The 20,283-nt window shown below is 34.1% G+C and overlaps 1 protein-coding gene across 1 annotated transcript; it reads left to right on the top strand.

Moving 5' to 3' along the window:
- Positions 1-1,904: 1,904 nt before the first annotated feature.
- On the top strand, positions 1,905-7,097 carry LOC100799488 (SUPPRESSOR OF GAMMA RESPONSE 1). The gene is made up of 6 exons (XM_003517962.5): positions 1,905-2,127; positions 2,964-3,105; positions 4,731-4,917; positions 5,005-5,498; positions 6,343-6,735; positions 6,811-7,097. The coding sequence occupies exons 1-6, from the start codon at positions 2,120-2,122 to the stop codon at positions 6,865-6,867; spliced, it is 1,281 nt and encodes a 426-aa protein (XP_003518010.1). The 5' UTR covers positions 1,905-2,119; the 3' UTR covers positions 6,868-7,097.
- Positions 7,098-20,283: the final 13,186 nt, after the last annotated feature.

The raw sequence follows: 20,283 nt of genomic DNA, 5'->3' as shown, positions 1-20,283 counted from the left end.
TTTTATTTTATTTTAATTTTCTAACATAACACACATGAGCATCATCTTCCAACCACAACCATTGTCAGCATCGCCGCACATGACCGAAAACGAGCAACAAACCCATCCTTTACCATACCCATACGCCTTATCTCCACCATCAAATCCCTATTTCCAAACCCCTAATTTTCCTTCATACACTGTATTGTCATAGTTTGCCAACATTCTGCACCCTAACAACTTATATCAATCATTGTCCCCATCGTCCTATACCCAACATCCAATAACAAGCTTGTTTCCAAGGATCTCACTGATGGCTTGTGTGACAATCATCCAACAACTCGCAAAAGTGAAGCCGTTGGAAGAGATGATGATATTGACAAACGTTGAACAAGTTGTGATGACACTTGCAAAGCTACAACCAATAGCTTACTAAAAATAAGCTATTGGTTGTAGCAACATCGATCTCAACCTCCTGCAAGCGTCACGTGTGGCTTACTACACAAAGCGGCACACCTTGCCCACGACATCCAAAGGCACCTTTTCCTCCACATGCATTTTGTAAAACCCTAACATTCAAAGGCCAAACTCTTTCTCATTAGGCCCATCTAAACTTTTCCATCTCCCTGTCACCTTTACCCCTCACCATGGGCCTTTTTATTTTTGGCCCAACACCAGCTCAACTATGACTCTACATATGGCCTTTTATTAGCAAAATATATTTACCTTTTGTTTATTAATCATCCTCCATCCTTACTTAATGACTTAATTTATTTGTTGATTAAGCATTCTCAGGACCTTGAGGACAAGGTCCAATATGGGCCCATGGGTAATGTTAGGATGGGCCTTAAGAGGCTCAAATATGCTTTCAAAATTAAATGGCTAAAAGATTATATAGGATATAGTTAATATTTATATTATTGTTTTTATTATAAATAATGAGATGTTGACACACGGATAGACAATATCCATTGATTAGCATCAATTAGGATATATAAATGTATTCCTGTATGGTGAGATCAATGAGAAATGAATAAAATTTATATTGTTTCCCTTTCATCTTCTTTATTGCTTTGATTAAGTAAATTAAAGTAACCCTAGAACTCACTTTTGTATCGGCATGTATTTACTCTATTTATTTGCGAATATTTTTGTGAATATCTATAAAATTTAGGTACCCTTTTTCATCCCTATTTTGTCTCACCACGTTAGGGCTCAACAACGTTTCAATTCGACGGTTGCAGATTTTGATGAGGCCATCAAGCTTGATCAAGGGCACCGCCGAGTCCAACACTACAATTGAAGGAGCAAACTAAGGACAAAGAAGATGCAGGTACAAAATTGTGGCAGACGTGGAGTTTGGTTTGCATATTGATTCTAGTCACTAGAACTTAAACTGTGATCATTTTTAATTTCACTTCAGGAAAGATTAAAATGAATCAAAGATGAACCAAAATACTTGAGCTTTTATCTTGAATTGCTTTAGGAAAGTAAACTCTTGAACTTTTAACGCTTCTGAAAATTAATTTTTGGAAGTGTTTAATATTTAACATTTTTTTGGAGTTTATTTTCTGGCATGCTTAGACATTTAGGTGAGAACATGCTCTAGAAAGTTTTCAGATAGAGGATTTTTGGGCAGAAAAGTGCATAAAAAAATGCAAATGGGAGTATATTTAGCAATTAGTGAGAGTGCATATAGCAATTGCCTTCAAGAAAAAGACAAACATCTGTCCACTGTCCAGTGATTCAAAACTCAAACACACGGAGAACGCGCAGCAGCGCAGAGGTATATGAAAGTCAGTCAACGAGTACATACACACTGCTTTAAAATTAAATTTAATAATTATTGTCCTTTCCTTTCTGCCACTCTGTTTTGCGCTTATTTATTTATTTAATTAATATTTTAAGATAAATTCACATTCACACAGAACAGTAGTAAACAACTTTTCAAATTTTGAAAAGAATTATATAAAATCCAAAGGAAAAAATTAGACACTTTCATCAAGAATGAACTATTAAACATCTAAACCACTTTTTTTTACTACTATTTACTTAAATTTTAAATTACTCGGTTGGAAGTTTCAGATTCTAGGAAAGCAGAAACAGAAGGTTTTGAATTGAATCATCAACGACTTTCCCCATGGCTGGGTATGTACCCTTCTCGTGCTTACCATGTTTGATTATTGAACTCTATTTTTCACTTGGATTTTCCTTCTGGAACATCATAGTACAAATTTTTTTTGCAACAATATTGTTGTTGAAGGAACCCCATTTTCTTTAATATGATCTAAATTGGGTTACCTAGTTTCATGTGAAAAATGATGTCTTTTGTGTGTTCTGGATGGGTTGGTTCATCTCTGCTATGTTCTTTGTTCTATGATTGAAAGAAAAGTGGAAGTTAGTACATGGGGTTATCTAGTTTTATGCGAAAAATGTTAGCTTTTTGTGTCTTGGTGGAGTTTCTGGTTGGTGGGGTTATCTCTGCGACGTTCATTGTTCTGCAATTGAAAGAAAATTGGAAGGTCTTACATGGGGTTATGTGAAGAATTTTTTATTTTTTTTAAAATATTTTGGTTGAATTTGTGTTGGGTTCATTGCTACCTACCATGTTGATAGTTCTTATGATTGAAAGGAAAATGAAAGATTATGAAAGCAATTAAAAGTTTGAGCTTTCTATTTTGGTTTCTTTTTACCCTTTTGATGATACATTGAATGCAGAGTGCACTGTTAATAGTGAATTAATGGTTTTAACTTTTAAAATCGACCTTATTATTTGGTTTAACTTAATCGATTTGGAAGTTGGAATACCGAGATCATCAACTAGTGTTTGTTTGTTTTTATCCAAGTTTAAAGGAAATGCCAGTCCACTGCATGATGTTTGTTGAGTTTTGATATTGATTAAGTGCCTAAATCTACACACTGGACTTATGCTGTCACGGCCAAGTCATATATTTTTTGTCTTGATGATGCTTTTGCTTATGCAGAACATCATGGTTGGTGGACAAAAGTAGAATTGCAACCAAAATAAAATGTGCATCAGGAGCTTGTGATCCTGGAAAGGTTATATGGAAAAGCAATCCTACCAAGCCCTGCCCAAATTGTCAACATGCTATTGACAACGATGATGTAAGTGCAGTTTCTTTTTCAAATTTTGACTGTTCATTTTCCTTATTTGACTTCACCAGTACAATTTATCTTGGTAGAAATTGCATGCATTTCAGTTTATGTGGATTCCATTTGTCATAGTTCATTTTCAACCTTCCTTCTCTCTATTGTAGTACCATTTATTTACTTAATGTGGATAAGTATTACTCATATTTATAGTGATAGTGATTCAGTAAGATCAGCTGTTTATTAAATGATTTATATGACAAAAATGAAGTGGTTATGCAATTTTTCCTATGTTCAGACTACAGTAAACTGCAACTAAGTGAGACTGGGGTTACCGGTTTAACTGAAATAATATAAATTTAAATGGATAAGAATTTCAGTTTTAACTTACAACTTGGAATTTGGAAAGGAAACTACCACTGTTTTTTCTTGTTAATTTCATTAGGAATAAGTAACATTAGTATGCTAGTTTTTAATTGCAAGTTAGTTTCCCTTACTTTCAGTTTCAAACTATTAGTGCACAAGTCTACTACTTTTGGGTATAAGTTATGCTTACCTGCTGCTATTTTCATCTTTCTATTGAATATCATTTATAATTACTAATGGTTGCCAATTTTTCTGAACTGGTGATCAAGGTTATCAGATTTTAATTAAAATAGCGAATTATCAAACTAATTTTTTAATTGGGAATGATAAATCATATTGAATCATAAGATTCATATACACAATGAAAAATAGCTTGAAATATACCATATAAAGGGATCTATAGTACTCAATGTACTGATTTTATACTGGAAAATGTCATGAAACAATCACAAGTTATGATTAATGATCGAGTGTATGAAGCCACTATCTTAGAAGACTGAAATAGAGCAATTGGTTAGTCAAATACAGGGCATACAACAAGTGAGTGATGGTTTGAAACCTGTTTCAGAAGATTGAAAATAGAGCATCTGAATAATTAAATAGTGTGCATTCAGTGGTGCTTATTCGGTTCCTTTTCATTTAACAGTTTAAACTTATCGAAGTTTTCAATTTCTTTCATAAGAAATGGTGAAAGAAAAGTAAAATATAAAAAACATTTTTGAATTGTATGATTTGTATTGGTGATACAAAGTCGCACTAATTCATCCATGTATTGTAAGATTTAAAGTCATCTTTGATTTATCACCTGATTCAAATTTATGGCTATCCCAATTGTATTGAATTGTTTAATTCAAATTGTGAATTGTAAGATTCTAATGATTTCGGATGTGATATGCCCTGGAAATCTTCAAGCCTTTTATGCATAAGTAATGTGGGGAAAAGAGAGAATCAGAACTTAGTAGTATATAGTGGAATGTGGTTATATGATCCGTTGTATAATGGATTGAGTTGGGTTTGAATTTTCTTTACTGACAAACTAAATGTCCAAACATCTATTTGTTACTAGAGTATTTTTTTTTTGCTCTTTTCAACTGTGCTACATGCCATATATTTGAATTGTTAGAAATATATCCTACAATTTTATAAGTATAGAGTTAAGGTTAAAAATTAAAAAATAATGAAGGTATGATTAAAACTTTCATCCTTTAAATCATGAAGTCTAGCAGTTGTATAGGTATAAATGTACGGACATTTGAACTTTTTTTTGTCAATAGGTAGCACAAGAGTGGCCTGGCTTACCAAAAGGTGTCAAATTTGATCCATCTGATCAGGAAATAATTTGGCACTTGCTTGCAAAAGTTGGGGTAGGAGATTCAAAACCTCATCCCTTCATTGATGAATTTATTACTACTCTTGAAGTGGATGATGGAATTTGTTATACTCATCCTCAAAATTTACCTGGTTGGTAGCAAATTTTTATTCAAATCTGAATTTTTTGTTTTTTTGTTACTTTCCAATCAATATGATAATCTATGATGAAAATTTTAGGTGTTAAGCAAGATGGAAGTGCTTCCCACTTCTTCCATAGAGCAATCAACGCTTACAACACCGGCACCCGAAAGCGCCGAAAAATACTAGGGCAAGATTTTGGTGATGTCCGCTGGCACAAGACTGGAAGAACTAAACCAGTTGTCTTTAATGGGATTCAAAAAGGCTGTAAAAAGATTATGGTTTTGTATGTTAGCAATGTAAGGGGAGGAAGAGCTGAGAAAACTAATTGGGTTATGCATCAATATCACCTAGGAACAGAAGAAGATGAAAAAGATGGAGAGTACATTATCTCTAAAGTGTTTTACCAGCAGCAGCAAGTCAAATTGGGTGATAAAGATGATAAAGATGTTCCTGAAGCCACTGAAATCAATGAATCAACAATTGTGAAAGTGGATCCAGTCACTCCCAAATTTGTGACTCCTGAAACTCCTTGTAATGAAAGGTGGTGTGCAGATCTAGACCTTGGACAAGAAACACATAACAGTCCGCAGGTAAAACCTTCAACCATATTTTCTTGTTATCAAATATCCATTACCTGTTAATACTCTGCCATGAATGCTATTTTCTGTTTTGCTAGTTATTGGAAGGGGACAAGTATAAGATAATAAAGATAATGTTTTAAAATGTAGGTGGCATATTTGTACTTGGTAGAAATTCTCATTTTCATCCATGAAATCTGAATTCTTTTTTCCACATGAAAGTATTGTTGATTCTACATAGTGTAAAAGGAAGCACCACTTGTTCTGCATTGTAATGACTAATATGTTGTTTTACATCTCATTCAATTGAAGTTTCACGTAGGAAGCTTTGAAGTTTGAACATTGAACAGTGGTTTTGTAACTAAATATTCACTTATTTGGTTTCTTCACTCAAACATTTTAAGCATTTAATCTGAATTTGAAATGTCAATTAACGAATTGGATATAAACATACAATGACTGGGAGATCGAAGCTGTATTGAATAGATACAGTTTTCTGTAGTATTATATCTGTGAAATACATATCACTTTTATGTAGGCTAATGCGACTAAAAGATGCCATATGTTCTGATATTTTGGGAGTATATGTATATTAGTGGATTCTCTCTCAGCAAGTACATGCTGGGTGGTTCCACTGCTGAAATAATTTTACAATTTTTCACATTTTCCTTTATTAATCCCAGAATGTAACTTAGCCATTTAGCTAAACTTCTAATACTTGATGTGTGATGCAGTTATTATATTACTTCTGCTAGGTGCTACATGTGATGATATAGTTTACTGAAATTTCAAAACACCACTTACTAAAGTTGATTATTCCTGTTCTGTTTGTGTTCTGCTTTGTACTATACCAAAGCTTCCTCAGATGGATTGTTTAGATGAGATTCAAGCTGATTACCAAGACCTTGCAAATGAATCATCTATGGTAGAAACTCAACACAATGAAGGGATGGATGATAAAGAAAAAAATACCGAGGAAGGCCAAAAATGGTGGGACAGTGAGTCACAGAATCTGTTGGATTCACAACAACTGGTCGAGGCACTATCACTGTGTGACGATCTACTCCAAAGCCAGTCTCCCAGTAGAGATGGAAAACATGAAGATCATAAGAACCAACCCGGTCTTTCTGTTTATGCTCAGCTAGGACCAGAAAATCTGAAGAAGGATATTGAAGAGTGTCAAAATCTTGCCCTTGATAAAGCAAATATAGAGAATGATACACCTTCAGAGTTTCGACTAAGTCAGCTGGTATTTCCGTGTTCCCAACAATTGCAACAATTAATTCATTTTACTGTCAATTTAATAAGTTTTCTTGTTTTATAGGAATTTGGTTCACAGGACAGCTTTATTTCCTGGGGCTATGGCAAGGCAGTGAACTAATATGGTTCTTCACCTCAGCTGGGCAAGCTGATGTTTTTGTAACTACATTTTGTTGTTGAGATTCCTTTCAAAATTATGGGCTAATCCTTTTCCCCTTTTGGTTGAAGGGCTAAACTCAACTGTTGCTCCTTTGCTTGACTAATTGAGCTGTAATGTTAAAGCAATGAACTTTGTTGCTTGATACTTTGATCAAGTAGTATTGTAATTATACCTTGTTTTGGCTTGTTGAAGTTATTGTATCTTCCAGGTTCTCTTTATATCTTGGATGTGTGGACCTGACTTGGCCACATATAAGCATACAACTCTCATGCTGAAGTAATGGACGCAGGTGCATGTCACTATGTTGTAGGATATAATGATTCAAGAAATTTATGCATGTTGACCATGAAATATGTTAAAAAGTATGTTATTGGTGGTGACAAATTCAAAACATCTGAGTGTTACAGCCTATCCTAATTGATAATCTACACAAGGTTATGCAAGTTAAATGGGCTTTATAAAACACATGGTGGGAAAAGCCAGCCTAATTAAGTCTAGAAACTTGCCACCCTCTAAATGAGGGATAATTATATTGAACCCCCTTCGAGTCAATGCAGATTATACTTGCATCTTGTTTAGAAAATTGTACTTATATTTCGTTGTTATTTTTCAAGATATTGTGTGCATCTAACCGAACATAATGAGAGAAGTTTTAGTAATACTTTTTAAAAGAATAGATGTTAATATGTAAAATTAATATATGAAGGATATATAGCTAGGTTAATTTTTCAAAACAAGTAGTGTGAGTATAATTAATGTTGACTATAAGGGAGGTCAATGTAATTAGGATGCATCTGGATAAATAGTTTACTTGTCTATTAAATAAATATTAATTTATAATAGAATTTAATGGTCATGTGTTGTAATTTTATATTGTTATCTAAGTAAAAATCACCATTAATGTGATTTTAAAATAATTATTATAAAAGTCAGTAAATTTGTTATAATTGATGAATTGTGCTTGAATGATAATGTAAAACTGTCAACATATAATTTTTTTTATAAGTACATATGTACAAGTTGATTTTATTTTTAATATATAATAAGTAGGTCTATGAACTTTTTGAGATTTTTTAATTAAATTCCTAAACTTAAAAAAATGTAATTAGGTCTATGATCTTCTACAAAATTTTTAATGGGGTCCTTAGAGTAAATAGGTTTCATACTAGCTGTAAGTTGTTTTAATAAAGTACCTTAGAGAGTTTATTATATAAGTTAAGAATAGTTTATGGACATGTCATAATATTTGTTTTCATCAGTTCTTGCAAACACTTGAACCATAAGCAAATTCTTTCAATCAAACTCTGAATCCTAAGTTGGTATACCTAGTCTCTAACATAAATGAACATCAAACTTACAACTTTTGGCTGACTAATAAATGTATTAATTATTTTGGTGAGCTGAAGGGTGACAAGTTAATTAAAGCACAATGCTTGCCTCTAACATTATACTATTAAAGTCTGGTCTCTACACTGTCCTGCTTTTGCCACTGTTTGGGATGTTATAGTTTCTGTATTCTACAATGTACATATAATGCAGTATGACTAGTCATATGCTTGTCTTACACTTGTTTTGTCTCAACTCATGCACTTGCGTATCAAAAACAGTCCGGTGTCTTTTCTTTCTTTATAATATTTTGGAGCTTTGGAATATTTTAGCTTTTAACAAATATTGTATTTTACTTTAAAGTTTAAAATACAAATAAAAAAAGTATGGACTTAATTCTCTAAAATAAGGTCTTGAGTTTGAGTTTTATATATGAAAAGAACATGATTGATAAGAGAGACTCCATTAAAGGTAGTCAGTCAGATTTTCTGATGAATATTAATCGTTAGCAAAACTAATAAATATAATCCACGCAGATGTCATGATGACTAAAAATAATGAAACAGTATTAGGTTCATCTAGAAGGAAAACTTTGACAACCTGGAATGATACATCCAAGTCCAAATGAATTACAACTCACTCAAATCCCTCAACATGGCAACAAAAATTTTGTAATTTGGCAAGGGTTTGTTCATGAAGTGTCCAAAGATTCCTTGATGGACCAAGGCTTAATGCTGGCTTTGCTGTTCACTAGTCGGCACAGACAAATAGGGACATGAACAACCTCAGCTAATCTGGCTCTGACAGTGACGAGGCTCACTCTTGCAATACTAGATAGCATTATCCATTGTATCTTGTCTAAAGTTGAAAACAAAGTATTTCAGACATGGAAGAGTAGTCAAAGGAATCATGATAAATTAAACTTCTGTTACTTAACCTTTTTCTTCCCTATTACTCTACAGTTCCCTATATTATGTTTTGTTTGATCAGTGAGAACAGCTTTTATTGTTTTGGTTACAAAGAGGTTGATAACCTGGTGAGAGGGAGATTACATGTATATATAATAAAGTGCAGATAATTAAAGTGGTCTGGGTCAGTCCCAGAATCTTGCATTTCTCTTAGAATTTGACTCAGGGCCAGCGCTATAGGAAAACGTGTTTTCAACATTAAAATGGGATAAAAAAAATTGTCTCATTTGATCATAGCTAGGGAGTATTTTTCGAATGTGCATGTATGAAGTAGTCTGAAGGTCAATTTAATTAGTAATTGAGTCGAAATGTAGTTATGTTAAATACTTAAAAGGAAAATTTTTGTTTCTTATAATAATTTTATCCAATTTGAGTAAGATTATTTGGTGTGGGTAATATTCATTGTTTTTATAAAAATAAAATAAATGTATGTAAAAATGTTAAAAAAAAAGAAAGGAAAGGGATAAATATATAAGGCTTAAATATATTTTTTATCTATGATAAATTTATCACTAATAAATTATATTTTACATTAAACCCATAATAAATAAACTTTTATTTTCAGTTATTGTTATTTTAATTCTTCTATCATATCTATTTTTTTCGTTTTTGTTCTTGTAATATATGGATCATTTATTATTTATCCCTATCAAATATTTTTAAAGGAATTAATACAAAATGAACAAATATCAGAAACCTAAAACAAAATTCGTTAATTTATCATGAATTAAAACAAAATATCAATGACCAAAAATCAAATTTTTATTTTATTAGGAATCCAATACAAAAACAAAAGTATTACGGATCTAAAACAAAATTTGTTAATCTATCAAGTAACCAAAACATATTTATGCCAAAATATAATTATATGAGTATATGGTATTAATCTTTTTATGTTGAAATAATAGAACTGTTATAAGGCATAACAAACGTTTGCTATTTATCATGACATAGTACTCAATTTTATTAAAGAGTAATTTAGTCCTTCAATATTAATTACATGCATAATTAAATTAGTTCTTTAAAAAAATCCATCACTAAGTTTTTTTAAATATTTAAAATATTATCACATAGGTTTTATTTCCAAATTAATCCCTTAAATATTTGATTCATCACCAAATTGGATTTTTAATAAAGAATTTGCCTCACTGCTTTACTTTTCTATAAAAGTAAATATGAAGATATTTTAGTTTCTTGATGGACTATAGATAGGCAAAAAAAAATTAATTAAAAGATCAATATGATGATATTTTAAATATTAAAAGAACTAATTTGATTTTTTTAACAAGGCAAAAAACATTTTATTCACATATCCCATACTAAGGTACAAGTTGGCAATCACAAGATTACAAGAATGCAAGGAAAGTAAAATACCCAGCTGCACCAGAACAAGTGCCTCGCCAGAAAAATACAAATCTAAAACTACACATGCAAAAGTACCTGAGATCAGTAACAAATGGATCAAACTAAAACCACAGTACCAAAACGCCAAATCCCAGCATACCATACACTTTTTTAAAAAGATCAACATAACTTTGAAAGATACACTTTAGTTTACTCTTTATTATATTCTGGTTTATTTATCATCCATTAGATTTGGAGTTAAAAACTTTAAGTTGGCTATATAATCTCAAATAAATATAATACGTCTATCAGTTGGAGATTTATCCGCATAAAAAAATCTTGATTCTAATCACCTACATTTACAACTAATTAAAGAGTGATATAATACACAACTCTATATATTATACATGCGGCAAATTTATGATTATTTTTTTTTTTATTCTTGTTTTCTTTTCCAATTTCCGATATCTAATTATATTAAATATATTCAGAAAAAATTGTTTTTATAATAATTTTATTTGACTTAAAAGGAAATTATATCTTATAAAAAAATACCTATAATTTACATCAAAATAAATTTACTCTTTTTTCTCTCTAAATATTAAATCCTGTAATTACACGATCGCTTTTATAATCATTACATTAATTTTCTTCGTAGGAGATGCTAGCCTAAGATTTGAGAGAATCAGTATAATAAGTTGTGTGAACCTATTCACAAGCTAGGGCGGACAAGTACACCCCTTGTTTTAATAAAATCACAAGCATTTATCTTAAAATTGTATATTTTACACCCTAATATATATATATATATATATATATATATATATATATATATATATATATATATATATATATATATATATATATATATATATACATATTTTTTAAAATAGATTGTCCTATTTAGGGTCCTAGATGCAACTGAGTGTAATGTTTTCAAATATACAAGGTGTTAGTATAATGTTTTCAAAGAAAATAAAAAAAGTGAAATTATGTGTAAGTACAGAAAATCTGAGAAAGTATTAATCCAGTTTGCTCTAAATAGAATTTAGTAACCAATGTGGGTTGACATAAGAGGTTAAGGTTGAGACCAAACTTTCAACTTATCTTTAGGTTAGACTCTATTTAATAGTATTGAAGTGTCTTCTCGTTCTATCATTTTTATTAAGAATAAAATTTAGTATTATCCAAACTTTTTTCCAAATGATAAAATCATCGTAATTGTTAGTATTAATTGTTATTGCAGGCAGAGTCATATCATAGGCAAAAGTGGTAGGAGCTTGTGTCATCTTATTCTCATAAAAAAAATTGTTTTATGGACACCTATTAATACGTGTGCTCATTTTGGTCTCTAACTGTAAAATGGTGATAAATTTCCTCAACATGCAAAAAGTGTGACACATTAATCCTTCTAATAATTTAATAACATATTAATCTTTAAACTTTGCAACTTTAATGTTAAATTGATCTGAATAATTTATCTAAAATAAAATTTTATCTATATTTGATCATTTAATAATTTATCTAAAATAATATTTTAATTTTAATTTTGGTTAGTTTATAAAATTAGTAATTTCTGTAAATTAATAAGATACTATTTTTTTTAAGAAATCCCTTACATAAACTCCTATCAATTTCATAAATTAATAATTCTATTAAATTACAAATATAATTAGGATAATTTAGTAAAATATTATATATATTTTCATTTTTTTCTTGAAATTTATTGACATTCAAAAGTTTCAATGTTCGTTCTGGAGCTGCAATAAAAAAATTGTGCAGAGTTGTAACCATTATGAATACTTTATTTCGTGTGCTTGATTACAAAGGTACTAATTCAGTTTTAGTTCGATTTTCAATTATATTAGTCACAATTTCTTTTAACTTTGGCCTTATATGGAACATTCATCGTTTTCACGGTTTCACCCTTGTAATTATTAGGTGATTGACATATATTTTATTACAGTAACTAAGATCATTAATCATTTTCTCAAATTCCTAATAGTGTGTTTGAATAGAAAATTTTAACGGAGAAAAATAATTTATCAAAGAATTTAAATTTATTTAATTTAAAATTCATTGTTTAGATATTTTTTCATGAATAATTTAAATTTTTGAAATTTTAAAACAGAATTTTAAAAAATTAAAAATGTGAAATTTCAATTTCCTTCTAAAAGGTGAAAAATTGAAATTCTCTTAATGATAGAAGAACCTTCCAAAACGTTCATGTATTTTCTTTATAACCTTCATCCTTTCTTTCACCTGAAAGTTCCAAAAACCTTATTCTCAAATTCGCGACTTTTCTCTCACGTCAATGATCCTCTTTTTCAAGAAAAACTATCTGAACTCGTAGAGCGTCGATCGGATGTGGGCGTAGGGGGACACATAGAACTACACCCGCTAGTCAGGGGAGTAGCTGTCGCTGCCCATCACGCGCCGGAGGTACTCGCCGACACGGAGGTCCTGGGCCATGTCTTGCGTTGTTGACTGAATGATGTGGTTGGGTGTGGTGGTGTACACCGCGGTGTTCCAGTTCCCCTATGACTCCTCATGTCACATTAGTATTCTTCTCTTTGGAAGCACACCAACTATATCTTCTCTTCTCTGTGCATCCATTTTCTTTCACCTTGACAATTTTAATTTTTTTTATCCAAACACTAAATTTTGAAAATAAAAGAATTTCAATTGAAGTATTTAAAATTCTTAGAATTTAAAATTTTTCAAAATTTTAAAATTTTTCATAATTTTAAATTCTCTCATCCAAACACACTCTAAATGTTTTCTTCAAATAAAAAGTCTATCTAATCTCAGTTAGTTGAATAAAATATATAAATGTGAATTGTTGTTAGTAGCTGGTTTTCGAGGCCCAGCAACCTCCTCAAAGAGAGACAAGAGAGATAAGAGAGGGAGATAGAGGAAATGAGTATTATTTCTTCTTCTTCTTTTTGCAAAGCGCTTTCAAACATTTATAGTTTGTTACAAAAGGAACCAAGCTTAACGACTATAACAGAAAGCCTAGCTGCCAGTTAGTTATTCTAACAGAAAGCTTCTAATGGTTGTATCCTTCTCGAAGCTGCTTGCCTATTTCAGGTATGTTCATGGATTAACTATTGAGTACGTAGTCCTTCAGGTGCAAGGGAGTATTACTTTGCCTTTTGGGCTTTTCTATTTGTAACTCGTTTTTGCTAGATGTATCATTCCCACCGTATTTGAATAACACCTTGTCCTCAAGGTGATGAAGGGACTTAAGGGTTGACCATGCTTCCCTCGATGCTTCATCAGGATGAAGACCCTGCCATTGAACTAACACTAGGTGCTTTGGGCCTGTGTCCGAGGGCACGATCTTGTGAGCCAAGATAGCTAAGGGAACTGGAACTGGTTGGTTGTCCATGGCCATGGGCGAAAGGTGCATAGCCAAATGATGTCGAAGATTCGATGAAGGGTTTTAAGATAGAGCAATGAAATACGGGATGGATGCGAGAATGCTATGGTAATGCCAGCTTATAGGCAACTAGTCCCATTCTTTCTATGATCTGGAATGGCCTATAAAAACGCTTGGCAAGCTTGGAATGTACCGCACCCGAGACCGTTGTTTGTCGATATGGCCGAAGTTTAACCAAGACCCAGTCTCCGATATGAAACTCGTGATCTCGGCGATGACCATCCGCGATAGCCTTCATATCTTTTTGAGCTTTAAGCAACTTTTGACGTAATAATGTGAATACGGCTTCTCTTTGACTCAACAATTCATCTACTACTTCTACTTTTGCAGTGCCTTCCACATAGTGAGGATAATTTGGCGGCTTATGACTAAAGGTTACCTCGAACGGAGTCAATCCCATTACCAAGTGAATGGAAGTGTTGTACGACCACTCCGCCCACAACAGAAATCGTCCCTAAGTCGTGGGTTTGCGATGAACAAAGGTGCACAAATACTGCTCCACCACTCAGTTTGTAACCTCCGTTTGTCCATCCGTCTGTGGATGATAGGCAGAGCTCATCCTGAGCTTAGTGCCACTCAAGGAAAAGAGTGTTTGCCAAAACCTGCTGACAAAAAGTGGGTCTCGATCAAAAACGATACTCTTGGGCATACCATGGAGTTTACCTACTATCTCCATGAAAAGTTGGGCAACACTTTGCGCTGTGTGATGCGAGGGTAGCATGCCGAGATGAAGACCTTTAGAAAAATGGTCTACCACCACAAAAATGCAGGTGTGACCGCGGTACGCCGGCAACCCTACTATGAAGTCCATTGACAGGTCTTCCCAAGGCTGAGATGGTACGGGAAGTGGGCAAAGTAAACCCCTTGGTTTTGCAGTTTCATACTTCACAAGCTGGCAATCTACACAACTAGCAACAAATTTGCGACTGCCTGCAGTCATATTTTTCCACGTGAATTCTCCGATAAACGATTCAAGGTTTTCCTAAAGCCCATATGACCACCCGTGGGCGTCTGGTGAAACTTAGTAAGCAAGGCATTGATGAAGGAGCAGTTAGGGGGTAAACATATGAATCCTTGATGTAGAATGAAGTGAGATGTTATCGTGTACTCATGAAAATCTGTTGGAGACGAACGAATCTGTTCTCTAAGAGTGATGAACTTGTTGTGCGCTTGGAGCTCCTTCCATAAATCTTCCAGGAACATGAAGTAGGGCGTCGAAAGGATGAAGAAAGACGCAGTGGGTGACTCCGACGATCGCGACAAGGCATCCGCAACTACATTGGTTTTTCCTGTCCTATATTGTATGGAATAATCAAACCCCAACAATCGTGCCAAGTACCTGTGTTGTTCAGGGGTTTGAACCGCCTGAGTCATCAACTCCTTCAAACTACGATGGTCTGTAAGGATAACAAAGTGGTGACCTAAAAGATATTGCCACCACTTCTTAACAGCGTTAGTGATAGCTGCAAGCTCGCATACATACGTTGAGGACCACACTAGCTTGGGGCAAAACTGTTTGCTGAAGAAGGCAATTGGATGTCCTCCCTGCGATAGCACTACACCGATGCCGGAACCTAATGCATCTGTCTCCACGGTGAACGGTTTTGTGAAGTCCGGAAGTGCTAACACCGGAGTGTTAGTGACAACATTTTTGAGAGCTTGAAAGGTAGCTTCTGCTTCAGGTGAACACGGAAAACCATCCTTAGTTAACAAGTGAGAAAGAGGAGCTGCCATAGCTGCATATCCTTTGATGAACATGCGATAGAAGCCCGTGAGTCCAAGAAACCCACAGAGGCTGCGAGCAGTGTGTGGCAGTGGCCATTGCTAAACAACTTGTACTTTGTCAGGCATTGGTTGCACCCCTTTGTCGGAAACAATGTGACCAAGATACTCAATTTGTTGTTGCGCGAACGAACACTTGGGTAACTTGAGAGTGAATTTGCCATTCATTAACACTTGAAACGTTGTCTCTAAATGAATCAAATGATCACTAACAATGCGATTGTATATTAGAATATCGTCGAAGAAGACGATGATACACTTGTGTAAGTACGGCTGAAATAAGCGATTCATTGTTGCTTGGAAGGACAAGGGGGCATTACAAAGCCCAAACGGCATCACACGAAATTTTTAGTGACCATGGTGGGTCTAAAATGTTGTTTTGCCGACATCAGATTCTTTCATCAATATTGGTGATAACCTTGCATCAAATCTAATTTGGAAAACCATGTTGCACCACCCAGTTCATCTAATAATTCATCCACTGTTGGTATAGGGAAACGATCTTGAATAGTGATGGCATTAAGCGCCCTATAATCCACACAAAAACGCCATGTGCCATCTCGCTTCTTTACAAGTAACACAGGGGAAGAAAAAGGGCTTGAACTATGTAGGATATGGCCTTGACTCAGTATGACAACGGTTTTAAATTTCTTGTTTTTGCGAATAAGGGTAATGGTAAGGACGCACATTAACAGGGGCTGAGTTTGGCAAGAGGTTGATGGCGTGATTAGTGGGTCGTGACGGTGGTAAAGTGTTTAAAGGCTGAAAGAGTGGGGCATATTTAGTGAGGAGGTTGTTGATTTCTGGTATTTGGGAAGTTAAGGGTAGAGAGGTAGTGGTGTGAGGTTCTAATTGAATGTGGAAATAACTACTAGTGTTACCTGTATGCACAAGGTGTCGCAACTGCGAAGGAGAGATTTGCTCAATATTCTTATCGCGTTCTCCGGCAAGCTCAATCAGCTTCCCTGGGTAAATGAACTTTATTGTGAGTGTGGTATAGTCAGTGAGTACATGCCCTAACGATTTGAGTCACTGCACCCCTAAGACGACGTCCGCTTTGCAAATTGGTAACGCGTGGAAGTCAACCGTGAAAACATGGTCTTCAATGTTCACTGGAACTTCTGGGCAAATCTAATGGCATTGGAGTTCCTCCCCAATACCCACTGTGACCTTAAGAGGGGACGTATTTTGAGGAGACAACCCCAAGGTGGAAATTAACGCCTGTTGCAGGAAGTTATGGGTACTTCCTCCATCAATGAGGATGTGAACCCTACGATCTCTAATCAATCCAAAAACGCGCAAGGTTTTTGGAGCCCCATGTCCTGAAAGAGCGTGGAGGCTGATCTAGGCCGGCGACAATTCATCAAAACTGGAAACTATAGTTACCAAGTCAGGTTCATGGCTTCCTTCCTCTTCTTCTGTAACAAACAGAAACAATGAAGGAGTGCACTTGTGCCCACGAGAAAACTTCTCGTCGCAATTAAAACATAATCCCTTCTCCCAGCGAAGGGCCAACTCTGTCGGTGACAAGCGTTTAAAAGGAATAGTGGTAGTCTAAGGTTTGGTTAAGCCCTGGTGCAAAGAAGGTTCAAGGGAAGTGGCGGATGGCGAGGGAATGGTTTGTGTGGGAGGGAACTTCGTGGAGCATGTGTTCTGACATCGACCATCCCAAAGCTTCTCTTCATGAAGCCTTGCAAAGGAGACTATGTGAGTCAAGGATTGCGGTTGCATCACCTGCACTTCCCGTCGAATAGCGGGACTTAACCCCGAAATGAAACAACTAAGCACAAACGGCGCCAGAAGTCCTATGACGCGGTTGGCCAAAGCTTCGAACTCTGAAAGATACACCGTCACTGATGATTGTTGAGTCAACTTACACAACATACTAGTGGGATTTTCGTATGTTGAAGATGAAAATCGTGTGTGGAGCGCATGAAGGAATGCGGGCCACGACGACAACTTCCAATTGCGATACATCCACTGGAACCAGGCTAACGTCGTCCCTTCCATGTAGAATGACGCGATTGTGAGGCGTTCATGATCAGGTGTTGCGTGATATTCAAAGAATTGTGAGATCTTGAATATCCACCCTGCTGGGTCAAAGCCATCAAACCGAGGGACCTCGAGCTTTAGGCGGTGAACCGTACTCATGTTGGTTGTTGGTGCAGGAACGAACGAAGACGAAGGACCCTGAGGATTGGTCTGCGATGTTTCCAACTGAGTCATCCTCTGGAGAAGCTCGTCGAACCTGGATGATATTGATGATGAAAGCTTAGCGAAAGCGTCCTCCCATCGGTCAGTACTTGTTTTCGAACGAGTGCCGTCAGCCATGGCAACGATGATGAAAGCACCAATGTTAGTAGCTGGTCTTCGAGGCCCAGCAACCTCCTCAAAGAGAGATAAGAGAGGGAGATAGATGAAAGGAGTATTATTTCTTCTTTTTTTGCAAAGTGCTTTCAAACATTTATAGTTTGTTACAAAAGGAACCAAGCTTAACGGCTATAACAAAAAGTCTAACTGCCAGTTAGTTATTCTAACATAAAGCTTCTAATGGTTGTATCCTTCTCAAAGTTGCTTGCCTATTTTGGGTACGTGCATGGCTTAACTATCGAGTATGTAGTCTTTCAGGTGTAAGGGAGTATTACTTTGCCTTTTGGACTTTGCTATTTGTAACTCGTTTCGGCTAGATGTATCAATTGTTGTAAATACTTTTTTTAATTTCTACATATGAAAAAAATATTGTTTTAAAAAATTATTTTATTTAAATTCCTCGAGGCTTTCATCTCCGAACAAATTTTGTAGTGTTGAAATCAATTTGCTATTTTGTGTGTGTGTTATTTGATTATAGATTCCTTATTGTGGTTAAGTGGTGAGTCAACTCGTATTCACATTTCTTATCCAGTAAAATGTAAGCCGATTATGTCCAAACAAAGGGATTTACAAAGATATCTGCTCTCTTTACCCTAAATAGTTATAAATAAAATTCAAACTAATAATCAGGTATATATTAATTACCCATTACGTGCTATCCTATTTAAACTTGCCGCTTGATAAGTTTTTATTTTTTTTCCCCCAATGGCCAATACCAATACGCTTGTATTAAGCCATCTTACGGTTAAAACAAATGTTGTCTCCGTTTTTATTTATAAGATTGAAATTTGAGATGATATTTTTTTTATAAGATTCAATTTAGAATATTTTTTGTTTTAATTATTTTTAGATTAAAAATATTTTTTTATTAAAAGAACAAAAAAATGTATTAATAAATAATTAGAAAAGAGAAGTATTGAAGACAAAAATAAGAATAATTTTAGAAAAAATTATAAAATATATACCAAGTCTAGTTCCTTAAATAATGAAACAATACACCAAAAAAAGATGGTAATATTAAGAAGAAATATGCCAACAATAAATCAAATTTTAAAAATAGACGTCAACACCCTAAACCTGCAAGACACCGACCACTCTTGTTAGCAATTATATTATTCTTTGCTTTCCCTCTCTGTGTGTCAAGCAAAATGTAGTTGGAGTACATCAAAATTGTAAGGGGAGATCAATGATAAGGATTCTTCCACCAAAAAGATAAGGAAAAGAATTTGGAAAGCCGCGTGTTTGACCTCAACTACATCTTGAAACAAAGTATTTTAACTTTAGCATGTTTATTTTTTATAAAAAAGAAAGAGCTTAAAATCATAATGTTGTTAAAAGAAATTCAAATAGTTAATGCATGGAAAAAGAGTATCATATATATCTTGACATATATGTGTGTGTGTGTGCATGTTTATTTTTTATAAAAAAGAAAGAGCTTAAAATGTTGTTAAAAGAAATTCAAATAGTTAATGCATGGAAAAAGAGTATCATATATATCTTGACATGTGTGTGTGTGTGTGTATTAGTTCTTTTTTTATAAAAAAATGTGTTAGTTATTATTGGCAAAGTGATAATAATACTTTATATATTTTAGTGAAGTTGAATATGTATTTCATATTTCAAATCTTATCTAGCTATGTGTTATTCTCTCCAATCCAAATGTTCCTGAGGACTAAAAATGATTGATATGAGCAGCGGGGGATGTATGAAGCATAAGCATGGAGTACGACCATGAAATGGATGGAGAAACGGGGACCAAAGGGTGGGAGTGTGTTGTGATTGAAATTTGAAAGAGAACAAACTTACGTGGTGGGGTTTATGAAAGTGGAGGGCGCACGTGGGCATGATAAAACTGCCATTTTAACCAGTTCTGTTCTGTTTTCCCTCCTATGTGGACTGAAAAATATTAATAAAACATAGGTGAAGGTGGGGGTTAAAGCTGGCAAGATGAACGGATTGGATCTATGAAGTAAAGCGTGAAACATGGATTGGGTCGAACCGGTCCATATTTTATTTGGGTCTTTTTTTTTTTAAGTCTAGCAGCTTGTTGGAAACTCATTTTACTTTTCTTAGTCTAAATTATACAATTTCATAAGAAAAAAAAAATTAAAAAATTGGACCAAAATAGATTCGATTGAATTTGGG

The sequence above is a fragment of the Glycine max genome, chromosome 1, assembly GCF_000004515.6.
Source record: "Glycine max cultivar Williams 82 chromosome 1, Glycine_max_v4.0, whole genome shotgun sequence".
Classification (NCBI taxonomy): Eukaryota; Viridiplantae; Streptophyta; class Magnoliopsida; order Fabales; family Fabaceae; genus Glycine; species Glycine max.
The sequence above is the reverse complement of the archived record's forward strand: the minus strand, read 5'-3'. Positions and strand labels throughout refer to the sequence as shown.